The 25,431-nt window shown below is 43.1% G+C and overlaps 1 protein-coding gene across 4 annotated transcripts in view; it reads right to left on the bottom strand.

The window, feature by feature from the left end:
* Positions 1 to 11,648: 11,648 nt before the first annotated feature.
* LOC136678368 (leucine-rich repeat-containing protein 4C-like) overlaps positions 11,649 to 25,431 on the bottom strand; it is a 50,958-nt gene continuing 37,175 nt past the window's right edge. For 3 of the 4 annotated variants that reach the window (XM_066656411.1, XM_066656409.1, XM_066656410.1), the window contains exon 2: positions 14,379 to 16,806. In XM_066656411.1, coding sequence (XP_066512508.1) covers positions 14,857 to 16,752 — 1,896 coding nt within the window. In that variant the 5' untranslated portion in view covers positions 16,753 to 16,806 and the 3' untranslated portion in view covers positions 14,379 to 14,856. Of the gene's footprint in view, positions 11,674 to 14,378; positions 16,807 to 25,431 lie in introns of those variants that run through there. The other variant, XR_010796477.1, reaches the window with a different exon arrangement.

The following is a 25,431-nucleotide window of genomic DNA, read 5'->3' as shown; positions in this document are numbered from 1 at the left end:
GAAGAACCTTTGCATTAGAATGCTAAAACTGGACGTGAGATGTGGAGTGCTTATATATATATAATATGGCAAAACATGCCATCTCCAGAATAATACATTGGAGTCCATGCTATTTTCTGGTGAATCAAAGCTAAATGTTATGATTAGGGATGTGGGCCACGGTGGATGCAGTGGATGTCAGAGATATTTCCATAAGCTTAGTGTTATCAGTGATTCATCACGACACTCAACATAAATCTAAATGCCAGGAGCAGGTGCCAGTGTCTGGGCGCTGCTGGAATATGTGCGCATTGTTGTTTGTACAGAGATTAATGACATGCAGTGTGTGATATCCTCCTCAATCCGAGCGCTCATGGGCTGCGGACAAGCGCAGGTGACTAATGCAGCGGCGGAGAAAGCCTCCATTACTCAGGGCCGTATCACATATCCATCTCCTCCGTCGTCACACACTCTCACCTGGAGAAATGGCAGCGTGACGCCGGCCTCATTGTGTCCGTGTCCGACACTTCCCTTTGAACCGGGCAGCGGCGCTGAGCTGGACCTGTCCCACAAGTCACTGCTTCAAATTGGATTTCTCCACCCCACTTTCTGGCCTATTTTAGGCCCAGTGGCTTGTCAGGTGTTGGGATCGCAGCTGAAATAATGTCGCTGTCACTGCGGGTCTTTCTCCCTGCCATCTGTGATATGGATTCATTGTGAAATCTTTTTTCATTGCCTTGTTTTTTTTTTTTTTTCTTTTGGCCTCTTATCGCCATGCTCAGCGCTTCAAAGGCTGCATGATAGGCCACAGGGCACATTCACAGTGGCACATTTGATGTGGCATATTGTTTCTCAGCCTTATTTGCCTTATTTGCAGAAAAGCTCTTATGCAAAATGCACTTTAAAAGGGATGAATACATAAATAAGTAAGTGACAGTAAATGAAAACAAATTACCATGCCAAAGCATTACAAAACTTGTTCTGTATTTTTTTTTTGTACAAAGCCATTAAAATTCAAAGGACCCTTATTACCTTGTCGCTGCAGTTATGAGCTCGAGAAAAACACGCCTAAGATGCTGTTTTGTTGAGAAGGCGACTTTATAATTACAGCCAGTGCAAACACTTCTACAGGTGCGCTAATATAATCACGATACAATCAACTTAATATGGGAGTGTTCAGAGGAATTTACAGTGGTTTCAGTTATTAAAGCTGCTGCATTAGTCTGGTACACTGAATTTTCATCAGGCTGCTTTTCAGTATAAGCCTGGCATCCTAAAACAACAATGGCTGCTCCAATTTAGAACGGATTTTTATTTGCTGTTAGCGAAGGCCATTATCTAATATTGTTTGAAATAACAGAAAGCCTGACTGAAACCCAAGGAATCAAAATGAGCTCATTTTCCAGCATAGTGCTGTTAGGCTTGCCACAGTATTGGCTGGAATGAGTCGATAAACGAGCACAGAAAACTCTCTGTGTGAATATGTGGTATCCTCTTTCCAAGATTGAACACAGCTCTGTGGTCTTGAGGAAACATCTGTAAGATGCTTGGTTCAAAACACCATAAAGATCAGGCACCACGTCTGCGTTCTGCCCGTGTCTAAACAGCCCTATTCAGAATGACAGTCTTCACCATCTCTTCCTTTAAATAATAATTAATTGGCACGGTGGCACTGCAGGTAGGTGTCGCAGTCACAAAGCTCCAGCGGCCTGGAGGTTGTGGGTTCGATTCCCGCGCCGGGTGACTGTCTGTGAGGAGTGTGGTGTGTTCTCTCTGTGTCTGCGTTGGTTTCCTCCGGGTGACTGTCTGTGAGGAGTGTGGTGTGTTCTCCCTGTGTCTGCGTGGGTTTCCTCCGGGTGACTGTCTGTGAGGAGTGTGGTGTGTTCTCCCTGTGTCTGCGTGGGTTTCCTCCGGGTGACTGTCTGTGAGGAGTGTGGTGTGTTCTCCCTGTGTCCGCGTGAGGTTCCTTCGGGTGACTGTTAGGAGTGTGGTGTGTTCTCTCTGTGTCCGCGTGGGTTTCCTCCGGGTGACTGTGAGGAGTGTGGTGTGTTCTCCCTGTGTCCACGTGGGTTTCCTCCGGGTGAATGTCTGTGAGGAGTGTGGTGTGTTCTCCCTGTGTCCGCATGTGTTTCCTCCAGGTGACTGTCTGTGAGGAGTGTGGTGTGTTCTCCCTGTGTCCGCATGGGTTTCCTCCAGATGACTGTGAGGAGTGTGGTGTGTTCTCTCTGTGTCTGCGTGGGTTTCCTCCAGGTGACTGTCTGTGAGGAGTGTGGTGTGTTCTCCCTGTGTCCGCATGGGTTTCCTCCAGATGACTGTGAGGAGTGTGGTGTGTTATCCCTGTGTCTGCGTGGGTTTCCTCCGGGTGCTCCGGTTTCCTCCCACGGTTCAAAAACACAGGTTGGTAGGTGGATTGGTGACTCAAAAGTGTCCATAGGTGTGAGTGAATGTGTGTGTGTTGCCTTGTGAAGGACTGGCGCCCCCTCCAGGGTGTATTCCTGCCTTGCGCCCAATGTTTCCAGGTAGGCTCTGGACCCAGCGTGACCCTGAACTGGATAAACACTTACAGATGAATGAATGAATGTTCACACTGACCACCAGTGACCAGCAGTAAAAAAATTAACAAGCAGAAGCTCTGGTTTTGAGGTCTTTCTTCTCTGTTCTAGTCTTTGCCATTTTTGCTCAGTGATCTTGTTTCTTCAGGCTCATTGTCTTTACTTCTCTCAGTTTAACCTCACCTTCCACACATAAACATGCCCAGCACTGTGACTGGAGACACTGATAAGGGGACAGAACCATTCTGAAGTATCTGCACTTGACATAAGAAGCAGCACAAAGAAATGCTTGTTTTATGCCATGATCTCTGGTGTAGGCCGCCCACAAAACACCGACTTAGTGGTCCTTTTTCTCCAGATCCTCAAATTAATATGCACACGTGCCCTGTGACTGTTTCATAATATGTCACTTTTAAACTAACTAACCAGGATTTACTCCTAAATTGGCCCTGTTTAATACAGCTTTTTAGATACAGCCTAGAACATTTAGCCCCACATTTTCACATATAAGGAGTGCTTTAACTCAGAATGTTTTTGAATGAGGCATAATACAGGGCAGCCAATCAGAACAGAGGTCATTTACATTTACCATCAATGGCAGAAAGAAATGACAGTTTGTGTTTTTAGAATACACACCCACACAAACAATGAAATAATGAAGGTTTATGAGCCGTTATGTATTGAGAGTTATTCTTTATATTTTTGGACACAGCAACATTCAGCTATAACTACATTCCGTAGGGTTTTTTTTCTCCATTGCTCCTTCCAGTATTCATAGCATCCTATCTAGTTTGCCTCAGTATCAGTGCTCGTGCTGAGAGATATCAGGCAACACACTTCTGCACTTCCTTTAACCTGCTGTACTGTAATTGTGATTCAAATAAATAACTAATCCGCTCTCTTATTGGCAGAGAAAGTGGTACATGCTGTACGGCCCGTTATTAAATGAGTTTTGCAGACGGGTCTGCGATGCATACAATAGCGATAAGGTTGCTGTGTAATTTTCCTAACAAAGACGACAAGGTAATCAGGCGGGTAAATGAGAACTTAAATTACGTCTTATTCAAACCTGACATTTACAAATGGAGATAAATGCAAAAGTCCCACTATAATGTGAAAAGCACAGCAGGTGTTTCTACCTCTGCAGATAGAACTCTCTCACATATTTCCCTCTTTTGGCCCAGAACACACACACACACACACTCACAAGCATGCAGGCGCACACACACACACACACACACACAAATCCCAGAGAATACCAATTTGGGTGCCAGCACATCATCAAGAAGCCAGAATGATTTCTAAATGTACGCCATTAAGTCTAAGGAGCCTCGTTGCATCAACTCTGTTCCTCCAGCAGCCACAGGCTGCTAATTTCAGCGAGCTGCCCTGGAGTGCCAAAATGACGATGGTGCAAAATTATATGCATCAATCCTGTGCCAGTGCCATGCAGCAACATTCATCCACGGGAGGATTCAGCCACGTAAACCCAACCATGGCTTTATGCTGATGTTTGCCATCTGTGACAGAGGAAAAGTAATTAAAATGTGATTAGAGCGGGTGAAATGATGACAAACAAGTACACAAAGGTCTGAGCAGAACGCACAGCTGGAAAATAGCAGCATGGCCAAATCAAACAGAGAGAGAGAGAGAGAGAGAGAGAGAGAGAGAGAGAGAGATACATAAAGCATGTCACTCATACAATACCGGTGGAGTGTATACAGAAGCTCTCTCTTGGCCTGGCCCACAGCAAGTCAGCGATGGCCATATGCAGCACCAGGATGCTTAGTTCAAATTGGGTGATCCGGTTTGGCAGGAGATGAGATTCAAATGGAGGGAGATTTGTGAGCAGAGCTGAGGGAGAATAGCACAGTGGATCTGCATGAACACATTTAATGAGAGCTGCAAAGCCGCCCCTGACTCTCTCTCTATGTGGACGTGGAGATAGACTGCAGTTGCTTGGTGAATATAGCCCCCAAGAGGAAGTTGTTTCCAAATTGTGAACGTTTGATTGTGTTTCATAAAGATAAACGAAATGCCCGTTTTATCATATCCTTGGTTGGAGAATGTGTGCCATCTGTTGTAGTAGCCATCCTCCAGCCCTTTATCGAATGGTCACTTCATGACCACGGGGACTGCACATGGCTGGATATTTTTAGGTGGCAGACCACTCTGACCATAGCCGTGACAGTAGCAAAGTGTTAAATCCCCTGGAACACCGCTGTGCTTGATACCAGATACCTGTGCACTATCTCAGTGTTGACAGTGATCTGCTGCACAAATAATATCTGGGCAACAGGAAGTCCCATGGGGGAAAATGGACCAGAGCTGAACACAAACAGTTATATTGTTTGTTGTGATGTTGACCAGAGGAGGATGGGTAGCCTTGGTTCCTCAAAAAGGGTTTTCCTTGCCACAGTGCCCTCTAGGATGGTCAATTGGGGCTAGGATCTGAGCTCCTATAAGTCTGCATTTTACACCCGCTGTAAAAAAGCACTACATGAAAGAAATTAAATTGATTATTGATTATTGATTGCACAGTTTCTACAAAAAGAATGAAGGATGGTCTCTGACCTTCTCACAGTACTCTGTATAATGGACCTATCTGGTAAATGTATTGGGCAGTGCGTGGAAATACAGGGCAGGTGTTTGTAATAATGTGGACAATGAGGGAATAAGGGAACGAGGAAAGAGGGAGGGAGTGACAGAGTTAGTTTGGCTGAGCTAAGTGATTTCCCTCATGGTATAAGCGACCCCATGTTTTCATTGCTGATTTTACTACGTGCATCCCCCGAGGACACCAGCAAATTAGCAAGCATAGCGAGGGTAACCCTGGCAGGTTACTCATCTAGGAAGGTCTAAGTGATGTTGCGTAAGTGAGTCTAGCTCTATTAGCGCTAATACTGGAGCACTGCAGCATCCTCGTGGTGACACACTGTGCTCCAAATAGCCAACAGGCTAAATATAAGCTACTGACTCTCAGTGAGGCCAGGTCTGGGGTGACTTTCCCAAAAGCCTATCAGCCTTAAGATCATCTGAATGCTTTGAGATGGCTTTCTGAGTGTTGCTCTCTAGCTTCTTACGCTGATCTCTGGGCTATGAGGCTGTCGGAAGACGCTTCCCGTTAGCATGCATAATACGGCTTGATATCCCTCTTCACTCGCATGAATAGAAGCAGTAAGGGTAAGTACTCGAGTTTGTATCAGAACTGGTAAACTTGAAAGGGAGGAAATCTCCACGCAAACATTTATTTTTATTGGGTATTCTTGAAGACGTAGCATCAGAAAAATGCCAACAAAATGCTTTCATCTTACATTTTTTTTTTAGATGGCTGTGCGAGGAATGCTAATTGCTTTGAACGCCCCCTTGGAGTAATGGGACTTGTAATTACAGTTTAGCAGCAGACACACTCCTCATGCTAGCTGTTAATTACTCTTTGCCAAAGATGAAGAGACTTGAGATAAGCATTACAATCATGGCCTGCCGTTTGGGGGGTTGAGGGGGGAGGGGGGGTTATGTGGAAACAACAACAACAACAACAAAAAAAAAAAGAGGATGTTGCGACTTCAGAGTGTGCACGGAACATCAGTTGCCCAAGATGGCTGCCCCCTGGGTGGAAGAGCGATCTCTGTGGATGTTTCAGGGTGACCCCTGCCTTCAAACTACAAACAGCCCAAGCACACAAGCTCAGCAAGGGACCTGCACAAATTATCCATATCAAATTGCCGTCGCAAATTGCCAGTCACATACTCAAAGGCAATGATAAGCACGTCTTTGATTTTTTAATTGTTTTTTTTTTCACAGATACCCAACACTAGAGACTTTTTGTGACTGTTGCTTAGGTCTGTGCTAAAATGGAGATTTGTTCTTGTTAAATGATGAAATACGTAGGCCTATGTGTAAATATATGCATTGAGAATGTTGGAAATGGTGGAGGTGGCTTGAAACACCAGGTGCTGGTGTGCTCCTGCAGATAAAGTAGGTATAGCAATTATTAGCTTATTAGCTAAATTTTATTCCTGTTTATTTATATATTATTGTGTATAATCACAGCATGCCTCACAGATGTATGCAAATGATCAAGGGCAGAGCAAAGAAGGGTATGAATATTTAAGGGTGATGTGTATGTGGATTTGCGGCACGGTGGTGCAGCAGGTAGGTGTCGCAGTCACACAGCTCCAAGGACCTGGAGGTTGTGGGTTTGATTCCCGCTCCGGGTGACTGTCTGTGAGGAGTGTGGTGTGTTCTCCCTGTGTCTGCGTGGGTTTCCTCCGGGTGCTCCGGTTTCTTCCCACAGTCCAAAAACACACGTTGGTAGGTGGACTGACGACTCAAAAGTGTCCGTGAGTGTAGCTGTGTGTGTGTGTGTGTTGCCCTGTGAAGGACTGGCGCCCCTCCAGGGTGTATTCACGCTTTGCGCCCAATGATTCCAGGTAGGCTCTGGACCCACCGCGACCCTGAACTGGATAAGCGCTTACAGATAATGGATGGATGGATGGATGGATTTTTTTATATAATAATGACTACCCATAGTCCGGAAAAAGGCCACACTGGATAAACTTCTCCTTCTGAAGTGGCCCCTCCTCCTGAAGTAAACCTTTTTTCTCCTCCTGGAGGGGCTCCTCCCCCTAATGTAGCTCCTCCCCTGAAATAACTCAACTTTATGTGCCACCTCCTCATGAAGACACTACTCCTACATCTAATAGAGGCTCCTCCTCTTGGAATGGTTCCCCCCCCACTCTCCTACCCTCCCTACTCCAAATCTGAACTGGTCCCTCCTCCTGCAGTGGGCCTTCCACATGAAGTGGCTCCTCCTCCTAATATGTCTTCTCCCTTGAAGTGGCTCCTCCACCTGAAGACTTTCTCACTCTGTTTGTCATGAAAGTAGAGGGGGAGGGGAAGAAGGAAGAGGAGGAGGAGGAGGTGAATTGATGTGACACCCAAATGCCTGAGCCATGAGAGAGAATGTGTGGATGTCCTGGCAGAATCCTCTCACTGTATTTCATCCTCCTCCTCTGCCAAAAGCGAGAGGCGGAACAGATGATAACTGTACGCAACTAAATCAGGGCTACTCTGGAAAGGACCACATGTAACCGACACAACCAAACAGCACCTTCTGGGGCTGTTTTTCAGATCAACCCTGGTCCTGATTGATCATCTCATAATCCGCTCATTTCTGTGGCAGCAGATAGAGTCACCTGTAAATGTGTCTGGGTGACAGTGACAGCTTGCGTGAATCACTGAATAGATTTATTATTGCTGGCGAGTGCTAGTGCTAGCATACGTAGACAATCTGATGGTGCAACACTCTCTCATTTCTTCTTTCTTGCTCTCTCTCTCTCTCGCTCTATCAATCTCTTCTCTTTCTCCCTCCTCATTTCTATCTCTTTCTGCTGTGTTCTCTCTCTCTGTCTCTCTCTCTCTCTCTCTCTTTCTCTCTCTCTCTCCACTGCAGCTCTGCTTGGTGTGGCTAATGGCATTGTCCAGGCAAAATTAATTAACTGATGTACTTCCGCCTGTCAGGGCCTCCACACAATTAATCAGCGAGAGAATGAGACAATGCAGAGCGTCTATAAATTCTATTCACAAGTGTCTGCTTCCACAGAGACTTGGGCTAAGGCCCTATGGATTAGATGTCAAGCAGCTCATAACTCAGCAGAAGGTGTTGTAAAATCAAGTCCATCTTAGACTAAGATGTGGCCGCCCGTGTCTAGAGGTCACTCGTCTCTAGCCTGACATCAGTGCAATGGGGGTGTCCAGAATGAACGATGGGGCCAAGTGTTCGCACTCGGCACATTTCTTCCCCATCCAGGTGAAATAAAACGTCCTGATGGCTTGTTTTTGTCACGGAAAAGAGAAGCAGACTCCTGGAGCTGATGGAGAAGCTGAAGGTACAAATGGGCCCATGCATCAAATCTTTATCGCACTCATAGATCACAACCTGTATCTGTTCTCTACACACAGTACAGTACACTAAAACCCACTATTAGGTAGTATTTTTCTTTTTTTTTCCAGGACAAAAAGCAGAAATCAGATTTAACAGAAAGTGACCAAAATAAAGCCTCCCGCACCATTACTGATTTGTTTTAGATGTTGGTGGGTGATGTTCTGGGTGCTGGGGCGGTCAGTCCATAGTTCTGGGAACACAAGCAGCTCCTTTGTTGTATTTGCAGTTTTTCTTTTCTTTGCTCAGTAATGGCTTTATGAAAGCTGCTGAGAAATGGGAGGTGCTTTCTGACTGCTTTTATTGCTGCATAATCAAAATAGTATACATTGCTCATCCATTGTTTGGATCACTCTGGATGACTTTATCCATTCCACATCAGAATAGGTTCCACTTAATTAAAGAAATGTAATTCTGGCTCAGTTTATTGGTCCGATGCTCTTGGTCCTATAATATTGTACTAAATGAACAGCTGACAAAATGTACTTAATGGCACAGTAAAGTCCACACATTCTGTCCCATTCATCAGCTCTCAAACCTTTCAGCTGTTTATTAAACCACTCTTTGGGACAAGAGTTTCAATATGTACCTAAAATTGTCAAAGAATTTCCCAAACATTGGAATCAAATACCATCACTGTCCAATTTCAAACATTCATTCATTCATTATCTGTAACCCTTATCCAGTCCAGGGTCGCGGTGGGTCCAGAGCCTACCTGGAATCATTGGGCGCAAGGCAGGAATACACCCTGGAGGGGGCGCTACACAGGCGCAACACAGACACACACACATTCACTCACACACTCACACCTATGGACACTTTTGAGTCGCCAATCCACCTACCAACGTGTGTTTTTGGACTGTGGGAGGAAACCGGAGCACCTGGAGGAAACCCACGCAGACACAGGGAGAACACACCACACTCCTCACAGACAGTCACCCGGAGGAAACCCACGCAGACAAAGGGAGAACACACCAACTCCTCACAGACAGTCACCTGGAGGAAACCCACGCAGACACAGGGAGAACACACCAACTCCTCACAGACAGTCACCCGGAGGAAACCCACTCAGACACAGAGAGAACACACCACACTCCTCACAGACAGTCACCCGGAGTGGGAAACGAACCCACAACCTCCAGGTCCCTGGAGCTGTGTGACTGCGACACTACCTGCTGCTCCACCGTGCCGCCCCAATTTCAGACATGTATCACAACAAAATAGTATCTTCACAGGAGAAAGAAAAAGCTTTCAATGAAGATGAATGTAAAAAGATTTGATCCCAAGTAACTGTGGAGCATTTACATTGGTTCATTCATCCTGCATTTACACAGAGCTGCTGCTATCAAAGGATGTGGTAAACAAAAAAATAATCGACAAAAAATGGAGATACATGGTTTTAACTGGACACAAAACCCACAGCGCACGTTTAGGTCACTGGAATTTAAAAGTGACTTGTAAAAATCAAATTGCCTCATAAAACGAGACGTCCCCAAACTTTTGATGCACAGCCGCCCCACGTCGACACATTACGTTTTATATTTGCTGAGTTTTACTAGCTGTGTATAATAAAAGCTATGCGCATATGGCAGGGTTTGCGAGAAACCGATGCACTCTGACGCCCTTCCCCAAGCCATTTAGAGACACATCAAGGTCTTCTGGGGGTCTGTAAATCCACCTCTCCCCCCCTCCCCAGGCCACAACTCCTGGAGGTGCTTGGACTAAAATGAGCACACAAGAAGAAAAAAAAAAACAATCAGGGAACAGATGCTGAATGGTCCCGCCTCATCCCCCTGGGGTTAATTGCTCCCCCGGAATTACCTTTGATTCGCATAAAGAATCATGAGTCATGTTACTATTTGGTTCATAAAGCAGATTATGTGTGTCTCTGCTTAAACTGTCTCACCCTCTGATTACAGCAGTTAATTGGTTCAATTGAATCATAGCCATGAATCACAAATTATGCCTCTTATTTTGTGTGTGTTGCCAGAATTGTTTTCGAGTAAGTTTGTTGTAGGGTATTGTCTTCTATCTGGTTCTGGGTGAAATATCAGCACACGAGTGACACTAGGACTACTATGAGCCTTCACATCTAGGTCATACTTTCTTCCTGCAACGCTGAGCAAACCCTCGGGGGATTCCCTCGAGATGGAATCTGAAATATTCACTTTACATAAAATATTACACTGATTCTGAAGAAGCTTATTACACACCTTGTAAATACAGTTCAAGGTGGGGTGAGGTTAGCAACTCCCACTCCAGCAGTGGTGATTGCTCTAAGACTGCAAGGGAAGCTCAGCTTCCCCTAAAATGTAAAAAAATAAGTGATCATATATATACTGTTGTGTGTACATGTCATTGAATAAATATGCACTACAACGCGCTCAACTTTTGTTCAGAATCAGCTTCTTATCACTGGTAAAGACATGGCTTTCCTCTCAATCATTCCCGCAGCTTCACAGTGCTTTAAACAGTGAGGACGCTGAGCGTCTACAGAGTTCAATAGCGAAGCAGCGAAGTGCAGCGAAACGAGACGAGTCATTGGATAAATGCTGGGCTTTGTCCCGCCCATCGGACGCTCAGCGTCTCTGGGGGTCTATGGGGCAGTGGGCTTGCCTCGGCTGGCCCGGACGCTCAGCTTCTGCATGATGATTGGATGATCTGTCTGAGGCTGAATCCCTTTTTGATTGACAGCGAAATGAGCGAATCAGCGATCCTTTGGTGTAAAGATCCGTGGGAGCACAGGCGGACACACTTCACATGGGCCAAGGCCGTTTAAGCAGCCTAGCTCTGCTGGCCATTGAGAGGACACTAGTCAAGTCCCTGGAAAAGACGCCTTGTTGGAGTGGAAGGAAGTTCTCAGAACCCACCATTTCACTAATCAGAAATCACCCAGTGTTCAATGGATTCAATGGCCCACTCACGTTTCTAGAACCCGCACGTATAAGATTTGACCAGATCAATGATCAAAGACCCAATGCTTTAGCAAAAACAACATTTTATTTACATTTACAGCATGTACTGTATGAACTACAATCTCCAGTATTAATAAATGTTTTTTTTTTAATGGTTAACCCCTCAAATAAGCGTACCTCAATATATGAACTGATCAGCATCTGCGGTGTTGGACTCAGAGATGTTGAAGTTAATGCTCAAAGAGTTCGTGTAGAAATGTTCCTCTAGAGAAGCACTTTCTCTCTTTTGACACACACAAAAGAAAAGGAAACAAATTACCAGGATTCATCACACTTCAGTTCATCATAGAAATCTAAAATGAGTTACCAATAACAAACGAATCACAACGAGAAAAACTAATGCAAAAGAAAGGTTTTGCCCAATGCCAAAACGTCACAGATACGTGGTGAAAGTCATGTATTTTTTTTTTCTGATGGTTTAGCCACAGTAGCTGCTGCAAATGCTGGAGATTCTCATGAGGGTTTGGAGCAGATCTGAGAGTGAGCTAGTAGCTTTCACCACATTAGGACGGGTAGTCACTCTACCAGTTTGCCCAGCACCATTAGACTAAAGTTTTGCTGAAGCCCCACCTTTTCTGTACAGTACCACATATAAATCCAGCCAATCAACTTCACCATCGTCTGAAAAACCAAACAAAAGAGTTTGACGGACAGGGAAGCGATGTTTTACCTCAATATTCAACACTGAATGAATCATTAAGAGTCCTCTGAACAATTGAGACTCCAGTGGGATGAGGAGTGAGAAACTCAAAAGGGAATAAATCAAACTCAACAGCACTGAACATACAGGAGACTCCAGAAACTTCTCTTCACACTGAGTCAGTGAGCCCTGGCAGTAGATGGAAGCCAAACCTTTCATTTTTTAAATGGAAAATAAGAAATGAAATCTCAATACTCTCAAATTTCTTTTGATGTTGGGTCCACGGTAGACGGCAGACCATTATTTACCCTAGACTTTAACTGTTCTCTTTATGCTTGGTTTTACTGATGGACTGGAAAGACTAACATCTGTCTCTTTCCATAGTTTAACTGTAGATTTTCCATCAAAGTCAGAGACCACACTTTATATAATTAATAGGCTACTGTTTCCCCCAGAAGACTTTTCTGAGAGCATTAGGTATAAGACAGTTTAGAAATTCAAAGGTAAATCCGGAAACAATATCAGAAAATGGGACTTGTAACAACCACAAGACCTAGTAATGCTGCAAGCTTCTAAGACTGTGCTTTACGTTTTTAGCATTTAATGTATCCAATTTTTTGCTGTTGTTTTGTTGTTGTGATTTCAGAGTAATTTTATGATTTTTTTTTCTTGCCACTGAAAATATTAATAATTTGACCTTAATTTAAATAAAAGAGGTTGGTCTCTGAACTTTCAACTGTTCTGAATAATGTATTTACTCTGTATTATTAACGATACCCAGCCCACTCTCAACTGAACAAATACCAGTTTTCATAGTTGGACAAATTAGAGCAGCATTTACTTGAATTATCTTCCGTTCCATTCTTAATAAAACTGCAACTGAGACTAATGTGACGTCTCATTTCAAGACTAATATTGAACTGTGCAAAGTGAACAAATTATGAAAATGATACTGTTTTTAATAACCAACTGTGAATGATATATTGGGAAAAAGATGATTGAAAATGGAGATGAATGGAGCAAGGTTAAAGACAAAGCTAACACACAAACAGGCACACGCACACACACACACACAGTTCCAATGTCCCTGGAATCAATCATTTAGACAAAAAGGAATTGGGCTGAAGCAGCAGAGCACATGAATTAAAATGATGTAGTGTGTGATGGTGGAGTTATTAATTGAATGGTCGTTAATTAATGGTCTTTAGATGATAAGTAATTGGACTTCCTCCCCATCCAAATGTGAGCTACACTGATAACTTTCTTGTGTCCTGTGCCATATGTAGCACTTAGTAAATAGTAAAGTTCAAGAGCAGTGGGCAGCAACCCAACAGCATATTTGCAAGGTAAGGGTTTCCATAGTAACATAAATGGGAGCAACACACAGGATTAAAGTGGAATTGTGCTTCTGTTTGCAGATGGTGTCACGGCATTGAATAATGGCACCTACGTTTTTTGCAAGTTGTTCAAACACGTGTTATATTTTTTTATGGCCATGTTAATAAGGCTACATAACACCTACATGTTCCATTCTACATAAGCCCTTCTTGGAAATGGACATAGACCTACAGTAACATCTGTAAACACTCATTTGTCTTAAAGGTATCATTTGCCAGTGTCGGGTGAAGTTCTGTTTCAATTTTAGAAGTGATTCTATGGCTGGCTGGGAATTTTCTGTGTCCAGAAGGTAAAATAAGCTTGAATTTACCATGTGTCTGTTGTCATGGTGCGCTTATGTAAGTATTATGTAGTCTTATGAATCCTGCCCTAAAGAAAAATGTTACTCCGTATTAGTATCAATGACCATGACCAAAGGTGCTGTGTTTTGTTAATTTAGCACCAGCATCAAGGGTAGTTACTAAAATCAAACCTAAAATCTAAAATCCTTTGGTATGGGAAACAATCTCAGCACTATACACAGAGCTGGGGAAAATAATGCCAACACAGCCCATGCCATTTGAAAAATACTGAAGGGGAATTTAGTCACCCAAATCAGAACAGCCCATAGATTTCAATATGTATATCAAAATAAAGTCATTTTTGCACATTTGTCCAAATATTACAGTCAAACGTTGTATGATGAGGGAAGTGGGTACTTAAAAAAATGAACAAACCTTATCTGCACTGTTTGCCTCCATGGCAGTGTAATCAAGCTCCAGGCACCGAAAGCCTTTTCTTTCTGACGATATCACACCCTCTTATTGGGAATTGTATCTATTGATTCTCTCCCAGAACTTCCCGCTTCCACCAGTTTATCATGTCTACTTACATTACGTTATTTACAGTCTTACGTCCTCAATGGCCCGCTTTATTATTTATTTATTTATATATTTTGCTCTGGTTTCACTAAAATGTGAAAAATATGGAGATTTGAAATGTTGCAGCATGCCCACAGATGCAACAAATATGTCAGTATTCATGAGGAATGTAATAGTGGTGGTCGGTTGGCATGAGGCTGTCATAAGCATGTTCACGTTAAAATTCACAAGCACATTGTTTTTTGAGTAAACCATTCATAATCTGAAAAATCAAAGAAAAATGAATACGGGCGGGAAAAGGACTTTTCTTTTTTTCTTTTTCTTTTTTGTTGATTCACCCACTACACATATCTTTTTAATAAATAATCTTTGCTTGTAAAGACACTTGTTGAAATAATACATACATCCTGGTTCTCAGTGACGTCTCCATCACTGTCTTGTCCCCAACCGACACCTAGAACTTTGTTAGTACAGATCGATTTTTCTTTTCCTGTTCAAAGCAAGGAATTCAAATTTGTGTCTCTTGCACATTGTCTTTAGAGCTGGCTTGGATTAGTAAAGGTTCATGCGCAGAGCTATGCAGTGAGCTGAGTGTGGAGGCGTGGTTGTAAGCGCTCTTGTATGAGTTGTAGTGGTTGTAGTGCTCGTGCTCCAGTGGAGGAAGAGTCAGGTGGCTCTCCATCGCCGGAACACCCGTCAGCTCCTCATCTACATTGATGATTTCAATGGTTCTGGTGGGCCCATCATGATCCTGCTGGTGGTGCTGCTTTCTCATCTTGTAGAATATGATCAACATGACAGCGGCCATGAGCGTGATGGCCACAAAGCAGCCGATGATGATCTTGGTGGTCTTCATCACTTCCTCCAGGCCGTTGAGCTCCCCCTCCACGTCTATGTCCGTCACAGGGATGGTGTAGGCCTTCTCTGTGGAGATAGGAGTCCCCCTCGTAGTTGAGGAGGACACCCAGCCGAAGGAAGGCTGCGCCGGGGTCCTACTTTCCCCATCGTTTGGAGACTCTATGGTCTCCACGGTGACCGTGGTGAAGTAACTGACACCACTGTTGTCTATGGAGGTCACATTGAGGAAGGCAGAAGCAGAAACGTTGCCCAGCATGTTGCTGACCTTGCAGGTGTAGGTCCCCGTGTCCTGCATAGTGACGCGGGAGAAGTTCAAGGTTCCGTCATTTTGCACCGAGGTGCGCGCCCTGGACACCCCATGCGTTATAATGGAGCCATTTGGTGTTAGCCAGCTGACGGAGGTCAGGGAGTTTGTCCGACATTTGAGATCCGTTGCCATTCCCTCAGTGACATTGAGGTCTACCGGAGGCTCAACGATAACAGGTGCATAACACTGAAAGTAGCTCTGGTCCAGCTCACCAATGTAGCGCCCCTTAAGGCTTGGGGGAGAGTAACAGCGAGCACAGCAGCTGGTGTTGGTTGGCACAGTCTCTCTAAGCCACCAGCTTAACCATAGGATGTCACAGTTGCAGTTCCAGGGATTGTGGTGCAGGTGCACCCTCTGCAGATGGCGCAAAGGGGTAAAAAGATCATGGGGCACAAAGGTGAGGTTGTTGTGAGCCAAGTTAAGCTCACCCAATGACTGTAGGTCATCAAAAGAGTTCCTCTCAATGGTTTGGATCTGGGAATGCATCATCCACAGCTTCTGGAGGTGGACCAGCCCCTTGAAGCACCCGGGCCGGATGACCGTCAGCTGGTTCCCTGACATCTCCAGCTCATCCAAGCGAACCAAGGGCTGAATGTTGGGGACCTCCTTGAGGTTACACATACCCAGGTTCAGGTAGCGCAAGTTACCCAAGCCCTCAAACGCTCCGTCAGAGATGTAGGAGAGTCGCTTAAGCTCGCCTAAGTCTAGCCTCCGCAAGGAGGGTAAGCGGTTAAAAGCATAGGATGGTATGCTCTCAATGGGGTTATTCCTAAGCCACAGCTCCTTGAGCTTGGAAAGATATTCAAAAGCTCCATTTGGGATGGTTGTGAGACGATTGTCAAAGAGCTCCAGGGTGTTAAGGCTTGTTAGCCCATTGAAGGCCCCTATCTCAATGTTGCGGATGTGGTTTTTGCTAAGCTGGAGGATCTCTAAATGTCTTAGATGCTTGAAGCTGTCCACTTTGATGACCTGGATAAGGTTGTCCTGAAGGTTCAGATAACGAGTGTTGGTGGAGATGCCATCAGGGACTTCTCTCAGCCCTCTGCGGGTACAGATAACTTTGCTGAATTGGTTGCTGCAGGAACACACTGAGGGGCAGGTTTGGGCCCTTACCAGTCCTGCCACCACGAGTAACTGCAGAGCCAACAGCAGGAGAAAGAAGGGGTCGAACCAAGCCCCTTTCCATCTAGGACCTCTCATCATCTGGTGCGGATGGTAAGAGGTCATCGTGTTCAACATTCATAATTTATCGTCTGCTGGTCCTCTCTCTCCAAAGTGTTATAATGAAGTGGCCTGAAAAAGAGGAACAGAGGTATCTGTCAGATTTAGGAAGTCTCGTCAAATGTGTCTTTTTTTCTGAAATTGTTTCATGCTGTGATTAGGGTCAATTACACATAAAAGCACAAAAGCTTTTCTGTAATATTCTCAGCACTTAAAAAAACACCCTCCTAGGACATGTCACAAGTTACTGGATTGCGCACGCACAGAGGATATCACAAGCTGCAATTTTATGTCATTGTTTAAATCTGTACATGTACACTAAGTCAACAGCATGCAATTCAATGTTTAAATGACAACTCTCAAAATCGTGTTGTCTCATGGAAATTATACATGTGGTACACAAATGAGTACAGACTTGAAGGTTGCGCACAAACATGAGCAACACGTTTCACAAAAGCATAAAAAAAAATTACATCTGAAAGGTTATTGCAAGGGCACTTCATAATGCATCGCATAAGCATGTGTGTATAACATTTAAAATAACAAACATGAGTATTTACGTTCAGCTTATTTCGGTATTCAGTGTTTTAGAAAAAAAATGGCATAGATCTTAGGGTCCTTGAAAAAGTTGTCTAAATATATATTTTTTAGACATTCATTAATTTATTCATTCACTGTCTGTAACCCTTATCCAGTTCAGGGTCTCGGTGTGTCCGGAGTGTGTACCCGGAATCACTGGGCGCAAGGCAGGAACACACCCTGGAGGGGGCGCCAGTCCTTCACAGGGCGACACAAACTCACACATTCTTTTAGACACGATAAATGTCTAAAATGGTGTTATTTTGTTGTCTTAAAAGGCTTTAATGCAGTGAAGTTAGGTATGATTTTCCAAGGAGGAGGGAACAAACTTAAACTTGGCATCTGAATTTTTTCAGTAAATCAACATAAATCAGAAAATAAACCATCATTTTATTTTTAATTCCCTCTCAGAATTATAAGTAGATTTCATTAATTCATTCATTATCTGTAAGCACTTATCCAATTCAGGGTCGCGGTGGGTCCAGAGCCTACCTGGAATCATTGGGCGCAAGGCGGGAATACACCCACACACATTCAATCACACACTCACACCTACGGACACTTTAGAGTCACCAATCCACCTACCAACGTGTGTTTTTGGACTGTGGGAGGAAACTGGAGCACCCGGAAGGAAACCCATGCAGACACAGGGAGAACACACCACACTCCTCACAGACAGTCAACCGGAGGAAACCCACGCGGACACAGGGAGAACACACCAACTCCTCACAGACAGTCACCCGGAGGAAACCCACGCAGACACAGAGAGAACACACCACACTCCTCACAGACAGTCACCCGGAGTGGGAATCGAACCCACAACCTCCAGGTCCCTGGACCTGTGTGACTGCGACACTACCTAATATAAATAGATGTGTACTAATATTTGCTTAGAAAATAAACACATCATTTGGAGGGGGGGGGGGTACCCAGACCTCAGTGTTCAGATGTAGGTGTCATGTAGCTTTATGAATTAGAAAAGGTCAAATCCTTCCATAAATTAATAAAAGGGAAACGTTTAAAAATGCATCAAAGGAAAAAAATAACAGAATATTAAGTGCATCGCTAAATGAGACATATGGAGATCTCAACACAACAAGCTGCCAGAAATGTGGACGAGGAAGACAAGTCCCTTAGGGGTTCTGCTGGACATTTCCAGGATATAAGCCACATGTGTTCTACTTCTGGGCTGCAGTCAATGCTCTTCACAGAATGTCAGAAAAACAGAACACAACACACACATCCAAGAAATAATGTATGCTAATGCAAGACTTTACACATAAGAAACCCCTATTCTAGGTGCTTTTAGGAAGGGTAAATTTATTACCTGCCATAATTACAATTACTTTTTTTTATTATATTTACATAAAAATGCATCTCAAAATGCCTCAAACCACACAAACACTATTAGAACGTTTTACTCTGTAGAACAGTGAGAAGCAAACCGCAGCATTGAATAATATATCAGTTATTAAAATAAAATATCAAAGGAATACAGAAATCAGTAAAGTGTAATAGATAAATGGAATAATAAATATTAAACAATAACTGACTTGTTGCTAGAAAACCTTTAGTGATGTTTGTTTATTTGAGCTGGAGCTGCGTTTGTTGAATTTTTTGAGAACTAACCAAGTATCAGTTGGGAATCAAGAAAGCTTATCTATCAGATCTGTCACTTTAGGCCTGTACTTGCATACAGTGAGCAAAATGAACAAAGTAAATAGTTATCACAATTATATATAAGCTAATTAATCATCTGCTAATATTTCATAACTGTGACAGTCCTATGTTTGATGCAGCATTCTGAACAAGCCGCAGTCTGTTTTAGGTAATCCTGTGAACTGCATTACAGTTGGATGGATTAGCTTTTTAGCATCTGGGATAAATGTGGGTGGAAACAAACAGAGTGTGAAATTTCTAAACCAATCCAACGCCTTGCGAAAACGGAGCTCAAAGAATGCCTACTTGTTAGCACTGTGCAGCAGACATCAAGCTAACTGTTTACATGGCCCCAAAAAACTCCAAACAAGCTCGTAGCTTGTGCAGATGTGTGTTGTGGGCATGAAAAAGATATCATACGCCACAAAAAATATATGCTACCTCAGAGTAAATGCTATCAGCTAGCAATAGCACATCTCCGCTTAGCTTATCGGTGTTCTCATATTCACAGCAGAAATTTGAGAGTGGGATTTAAAGGAGATAAATGTTTGATAGCAGCAGATTTCCAGCACCAACTGATCGACAAGTTTTTTCCTACATGTATTTTCTTGTTACAAGATCCTGTTGACCAGACTATAGCATCTAGCCTTTGTGCTGTATTTCTTAGATGAGAAGATTTAAGGACTTGCTGTGGAGAGAGAAACAATTGGAAGAGAGTGAGAGAGAAGGAAGATAGTAAGTGAAATTTTGAGAATGAGAGACTTTGACAAGGAGGAGAGAGGACGCTTCTGAAAACCTCCTGGCTAACTGGTCATTGACTCAAACTCTCTCAACAAAACCGCTGCGTGAGAAGACTCCGATGTTAATTGCCGGTTTGAATGAAACGTGGAACACAATGGCGTAATTTGGACCGCATTCCCACTGCACAATTTATTACATTCATGCATATTAGATTAAATGTGTTTCCTCAGACATGCTCGAGCTGTACCATTATAGAGACAACCGGAGGATAATAAGAGATCAACAATGAGGAAATTCTAAACAAACCTGCCATTTCAATGTGCTTCTCAACTGACGTGAAGAACAGAGACCCTCTAAAACTGCACCTCTGCAACAGGACACCTGCTTATCCACTATTCTTCTCAAATAAAAAGGGTCAGTAGGGTGTTTGCTCCTCTTTTATCTGCAGTAAGAATTTTTACTCTTCTGGAAAGTCTTTATACTCAACGTTGAAACAGTTCTATGAGGATTTGATAACATCCTGCCATTCTGGACCACAAAAGCCAGGTCTAATCATCCCAGAGGTACTGAATGAGGTTCCCGCACTCTAGAGAACATGATTTCATTGCTTCATAGCCTAATGGCTGCAGAATATTAGACCCCTCTAGCTGGCACATGGCATTGAGCATGGTTATCTTAGGTTCATGTGGAGCTGCACCAATGTCCCACATTTCATGTCATGTTTTTCTTTGGAGATTACACAAGCCACTGAGTACCTGCATCAAAAGAGAATACACTTTAAAGTAAGAGTTAATAAATTGTAAGTGGTTTCTACAAATCTTTATTTATTTATTTTGCACATGGCTGTCTTATTAAGGTCATTCCGCTACGGGAACTGAGCCCCTCAAATTAATATGTTAGCTAGGACACAACGCATTATTATTATCTGTAAGAGCTTATCCAGTTCAGGGTCGTGGTGGGTCCAGAGCCTACTTGGAATCATTGGGCGTACGTTGGGAATACACCCTGGAGGGGGCGCCAGTCCTTCACAGGGCGACACACACTCACACCTACGGACACTTTTGAGTCACCATTCCACCTACCAACTTGTGTTTTTGGACTTTGGGAGGAAACCGGAGCACCCGGAGAAAACCCATGCAGACACAGGGAGAACACACCACACTCCTCACAGACAGTCACCCGGAGGAAACCCACGCAGACACAGGGAGAACACACCACACTCCTCACAGACAGTCACCCGGAGAAAACCCATGCAGACACAGGGAGAACACACCACACTCCTCACAGACAGTCACCCGGAGGAAACCCACGCAGACACAGGGAGAACACACCACACTCCTCACAGACAGTCACCCGGAGGAAACCCACGCAGACACAGGGAGAACACACCACACTCCTCACAGACAGTCACCCGGAGAGGGACTCAAACTCACAACCTTGAGGTCCCTGGAGATGTGTGACTGCGACACAACAATATAATGCAATATAATGTACTGTAAGTATATTATTTTCTTTCATTTATTCACTCACTCATTCATTCATTCATTATCTGTAACTGCCTTTTTGAGACCTACCACATAACAAGCACTGCTTTCCCTTAACACAAACCAATTCATCCACATCTCTGTTCTGACCCAGACTCTGATCTTCTTTGACAAAATGTGATGAGTTGATTTGTGGCTTCATCCTCTTATTTTGCCACTAAGTTGGAGCAAGCACCAATCAGAGATCATCTCCCGAACTGTGAAAATGCTCAAATGTGATTGAATTAGTCATGGAGAGAGACTTAGATGATTAATCGCTGCATTCAGCACTGGATGTTAGTTAGCGGCAGTGTAATTGACACTGTGCTGCGAGGTCTTCCAAGGGACACACTCTTAACAGGACACACGACATAATTAGGCCACATCCTAGCAGGAGCTGTTTATTTACAGCAAAAATAAGCAGCAAATTAAGTGCTCTTAATGGCATTGATGGCTCGCAAAAGTCCAAATTAAAAATAATCTTTGATTCTCTTGTATGAGCTCATTTCTTTTCCTTATGTATGTTCTGCTAAAAGTAAATATCCACACATCTATCTTGTACTTAGAATATACAGCAAATAAAAATGGTCGGAATAAGTAGATTGGGGCTTTTGCAAAGCTTCCAAGCACACCCACACCGGCTTAATATAGACTGTGTGAGACATCTCCTGCTGCTCTCACTCGCTTGTACAGAGGAGCTACAACAAAACCCAGATACCGCAAACACCACTAGTGCACCATTCTATCGCTTATGTAATGGACCAGCAAGTTTTATACAGTCTAAATGATGTTTTTTTCTAGTTGCCGGTCCAGTGCCTGCACTAAGATTTGCAATTTTAAGCAGCTTTCTCAGTCCAGTGCGGTGCAGTAGAACAATTATTTACATAAATTCACAGGCAGTATATCAACTATTCACATAAATTCACAGGCAATGCTTACTCATGCAGGCCTTTGTGGTGAATTAAGTCCTGATGCAATCACTGCACAGGCCCTTCGGCAGCAGCATATCCTCTAAAAGGTGCAGTATGTAGGCTCATTTGTATTCATTTAGTTGACTCATAGTACAGGTAATAAATAACCTATCCCATCTGCCTTATCAGCGTTTAAAAAAGTGGTGAGAAATTTAATTAAGGGAAGAAAGGTGAAAGTCATTTTGAGCTGATAATGTTTTGAAGAACCACAGCCAAGGCAAAGAGGGTAGGGGTATTTAAAGGTAATAAAAAACCCCTTTGAACGCTGTCGAAATATGTTTTTCAGTTATGCCCACATAAAAAAAAGCTTTTGTAAAGTGCCCGACATGACCATGTCCAAAGAAACAGAGTGGCCACTGTCTGGTACCAAAGCTGTGACTGGTTCATTCATCCAATTACCTAAGAATATCTGACACTAAAAAGCCCTATTGATCTGCTGCCAGAGTGGCTGCAGAGGACAGGATCTCGAACAGAATGGCCATAACTCCATATCAATCATCCACCACATTTTACTTCACAATCGATGGCTGATGGGGTCTCAGAGAACATGTCATTTTGACTGAAAAGCAAAGGCAGTAGGACTCAATGCGACACTTCTACGTTCTCACCAGCAGGACACCTGACAGTGAATCCCACCCTCTCCACAAAGGCCAAGTTCAGGTCATTCTCTCATTCTGTGGTGATAATTTTAGGAATTATGTATTTAGTTCATAAAAACCATTCAAGCTAAAAATGCAACTCCAAAAATGATTCTGATGATTAATCACGACTCCTTCCCTCTGGGAAGATGTAATATTCCAAAGTAAATCCTGCATTTAATATCCACAGTATCACACCATTTATCTTTGAAAGTAATTTTATGCAACATGGTGTGCCCCCAAGTGAAGTAATTTGCAATCTCGCCTGTGATTTTATCCGTGGCTATCTGCGGAGGACATGGACAACATCGCAAGGGCAACGAGCAATCTGGTAACAAATGAAGAGGTCAGCAAATTCAAGGTCAGAACTCACCTACTAACTTAGGCACTGCGAAACATTAAACATGTACTACGTATCCAGGACAACGTAGGCTCTCATGTATGAAGGTAAAAATAACCTGAAAAGACTCTTATCCTGTGCCACTGCTCTGATTTTTCTTTCTGCATAATTCAGTTGTGGCCATGCAAACAGAGCCACCCAGAGAGCTGTGGTGTGATGTGTTTAATTGTAGAGAAGGTTAGGCCCCATCCACATAAATTTGAATATTAAAAATGTTGTATCTATGGAACTATGAAGCTCCCTTCCACAGGTGAAGAACGTTGCAAGAACGCCTTCCAGTGTTTGCAGAGATTTAGAAACGTCTCAGTGTGGTCAATTTAATATGATTTGAAAAAATCACGTCTGTTTCTGTCTTCATCGACAGACCATGCTAACAATGCTAGCCACTGGGTTTTCTATTTGTGCTGTGATTTACAGACTTCATTGTTACAGCTGAATTTTTCTTTAGCTGTATATCACTCTGCAGTGAGGAGGGGGCCAACAGGCACTGAACGTAGTCATGTTAAATCCACTGTTCCAATGGCACAAAGCTAACCACTAGCTTAGGACAAGGCTTGGTCCTATTAGCTGTTGGTGGCACAATTCTGAGAATGAAACTATTATTGCTGAAAAGTGACAAGAACATTTTTGAATTGTGCTTGTGTGAGCATTTTTGAGTTTTGATTTTGCATATTACTGCAGGTCAAGATGTTTTTAAAAACCCAGATATTGTGGTCAGACATGGTGTTTTGAAAACACCAGGTTACATGTTGTCGTTCAGTGTCTACAGCACACATAGCCACATGTTTTTACCATCCTACACCACCGGTGAGGCAGTGTGAGACTTCTGAGCTTTGTGTAAACCTGATCATGATAAAAATGGAAAGATATAAACAGTATAAATGTATAAAACAATTTTATAGAGTGATAGAAATATAGCAGCAGAAGTACATAATGTAACTTCTCTAACAGCACTCCAACAGCTTAAGCAGACATCATTGGATTCTGTTGATGGATCACTGGCGGGGTTCATTATTCAATAGAGTTAAACACTTCAGACGTCTGGTTACTTTCACCACCACTGGGAACATAAATGACTTTACGTTCATAATTGAATTTTGCAGATAAGTAGAAAAATAGGTGCAATTTCTCTTTCAATGCACAAAAGCGTTATCTGTGGTACCTGACACATGCATGACACATTTTATTTAACTTTATTCAGTACTGCTACATTTTAAATGGCTGCTTAATCATTTATTTATATTAATCAATGTGTATGTGTAGAACATACAGTGTGTAATAGCAGTAGAACATGCTATTTTTTTTGCCCTTTTCTTTCTATTGTAAGATACTGAAGACAAAAACTTTGTAAATACTTAGCCAAAAGTCTGATAGAACCCCAATAAGGTTTCTCAAATTAGTCAACAATCTCCGACTGTGATCATCCAAACAATTAAAATCTGAAGGCACGAGATATGGAATTTGGCATTTCCAGCAGAGATACCATATTCATTCAAATAAAGAGATAAATGCCACAGAATAAATATGAATAATTTTCCTGAAATCTGTCGCCATATTCGGCTATTAAGATGCAACAGGTACCGGCTCTAAATTGGAAACTGGATTGAGCGAGTAAACAGTTCCTATGTGTTAAAATTAACCTTGATTTTTCCAATAACAATGGCATTTTGGGTGTAATTTATTTGTTGTGCTGTTCCCTTGACAGAAGCCTCAAAGCTCAAACCATTTCACAAACAGGTAATGCTTCCACTAAATCACTCACAAAATACACACTTTTGGAGAGTGCTCAGACTATTTGCCCTAGAACTGTAAAAGGACAAACAACACACAATAGCAAGTTCTCGGGAGACGTTCTTTTGGCTCCTCGGGGCCTGGAAACAATGGCTTACAGAGATGTTTGGCTCATAGGCCGAGTGCCAAGGTCTTTACTTAACTGGGAAGGGTGCGCAGCAGCCAAAGGAGAGGCTTTACAAATGGAAAGCCCTCATTAGAATTTCCAAAGACTCAAATTCTGTGTAAGTACATGTTATGTTCACCTTGAGTAGACAGCAACATTAAACAAAGGGCTTAAATGGCCGTATTTTAGTGGAAATGTCTGATTTGGGAGAAACGTGACTGGTTTGTAGTGTATCACTCTTAAACGCAAGTAGCAGCTCTTGCAGCAAGTCGGAGCTCCCAGTGAATGT

This window comes from Hoplias malabaricus, chromosome Y, assembly GCF_029633855.1.
Source record: "Hoplias malabaricus isolate fHopMal1 chromosome Y, fHopMal1.hap1, whole genome shotgun sequence".
In the NCBI taxonomy this organism is placed as follows: domain Eukaryota; kingdom Metazoa; phylum Chordata; class Actinopteri; order Characiformes; family Erythrinidae; genus Hoplias; species Hoplias malabaricus.
Note: the sequence above shows the minus strand (reverse complement) of the source record. Positions and strands in the feature narration are given on the sequence as shown.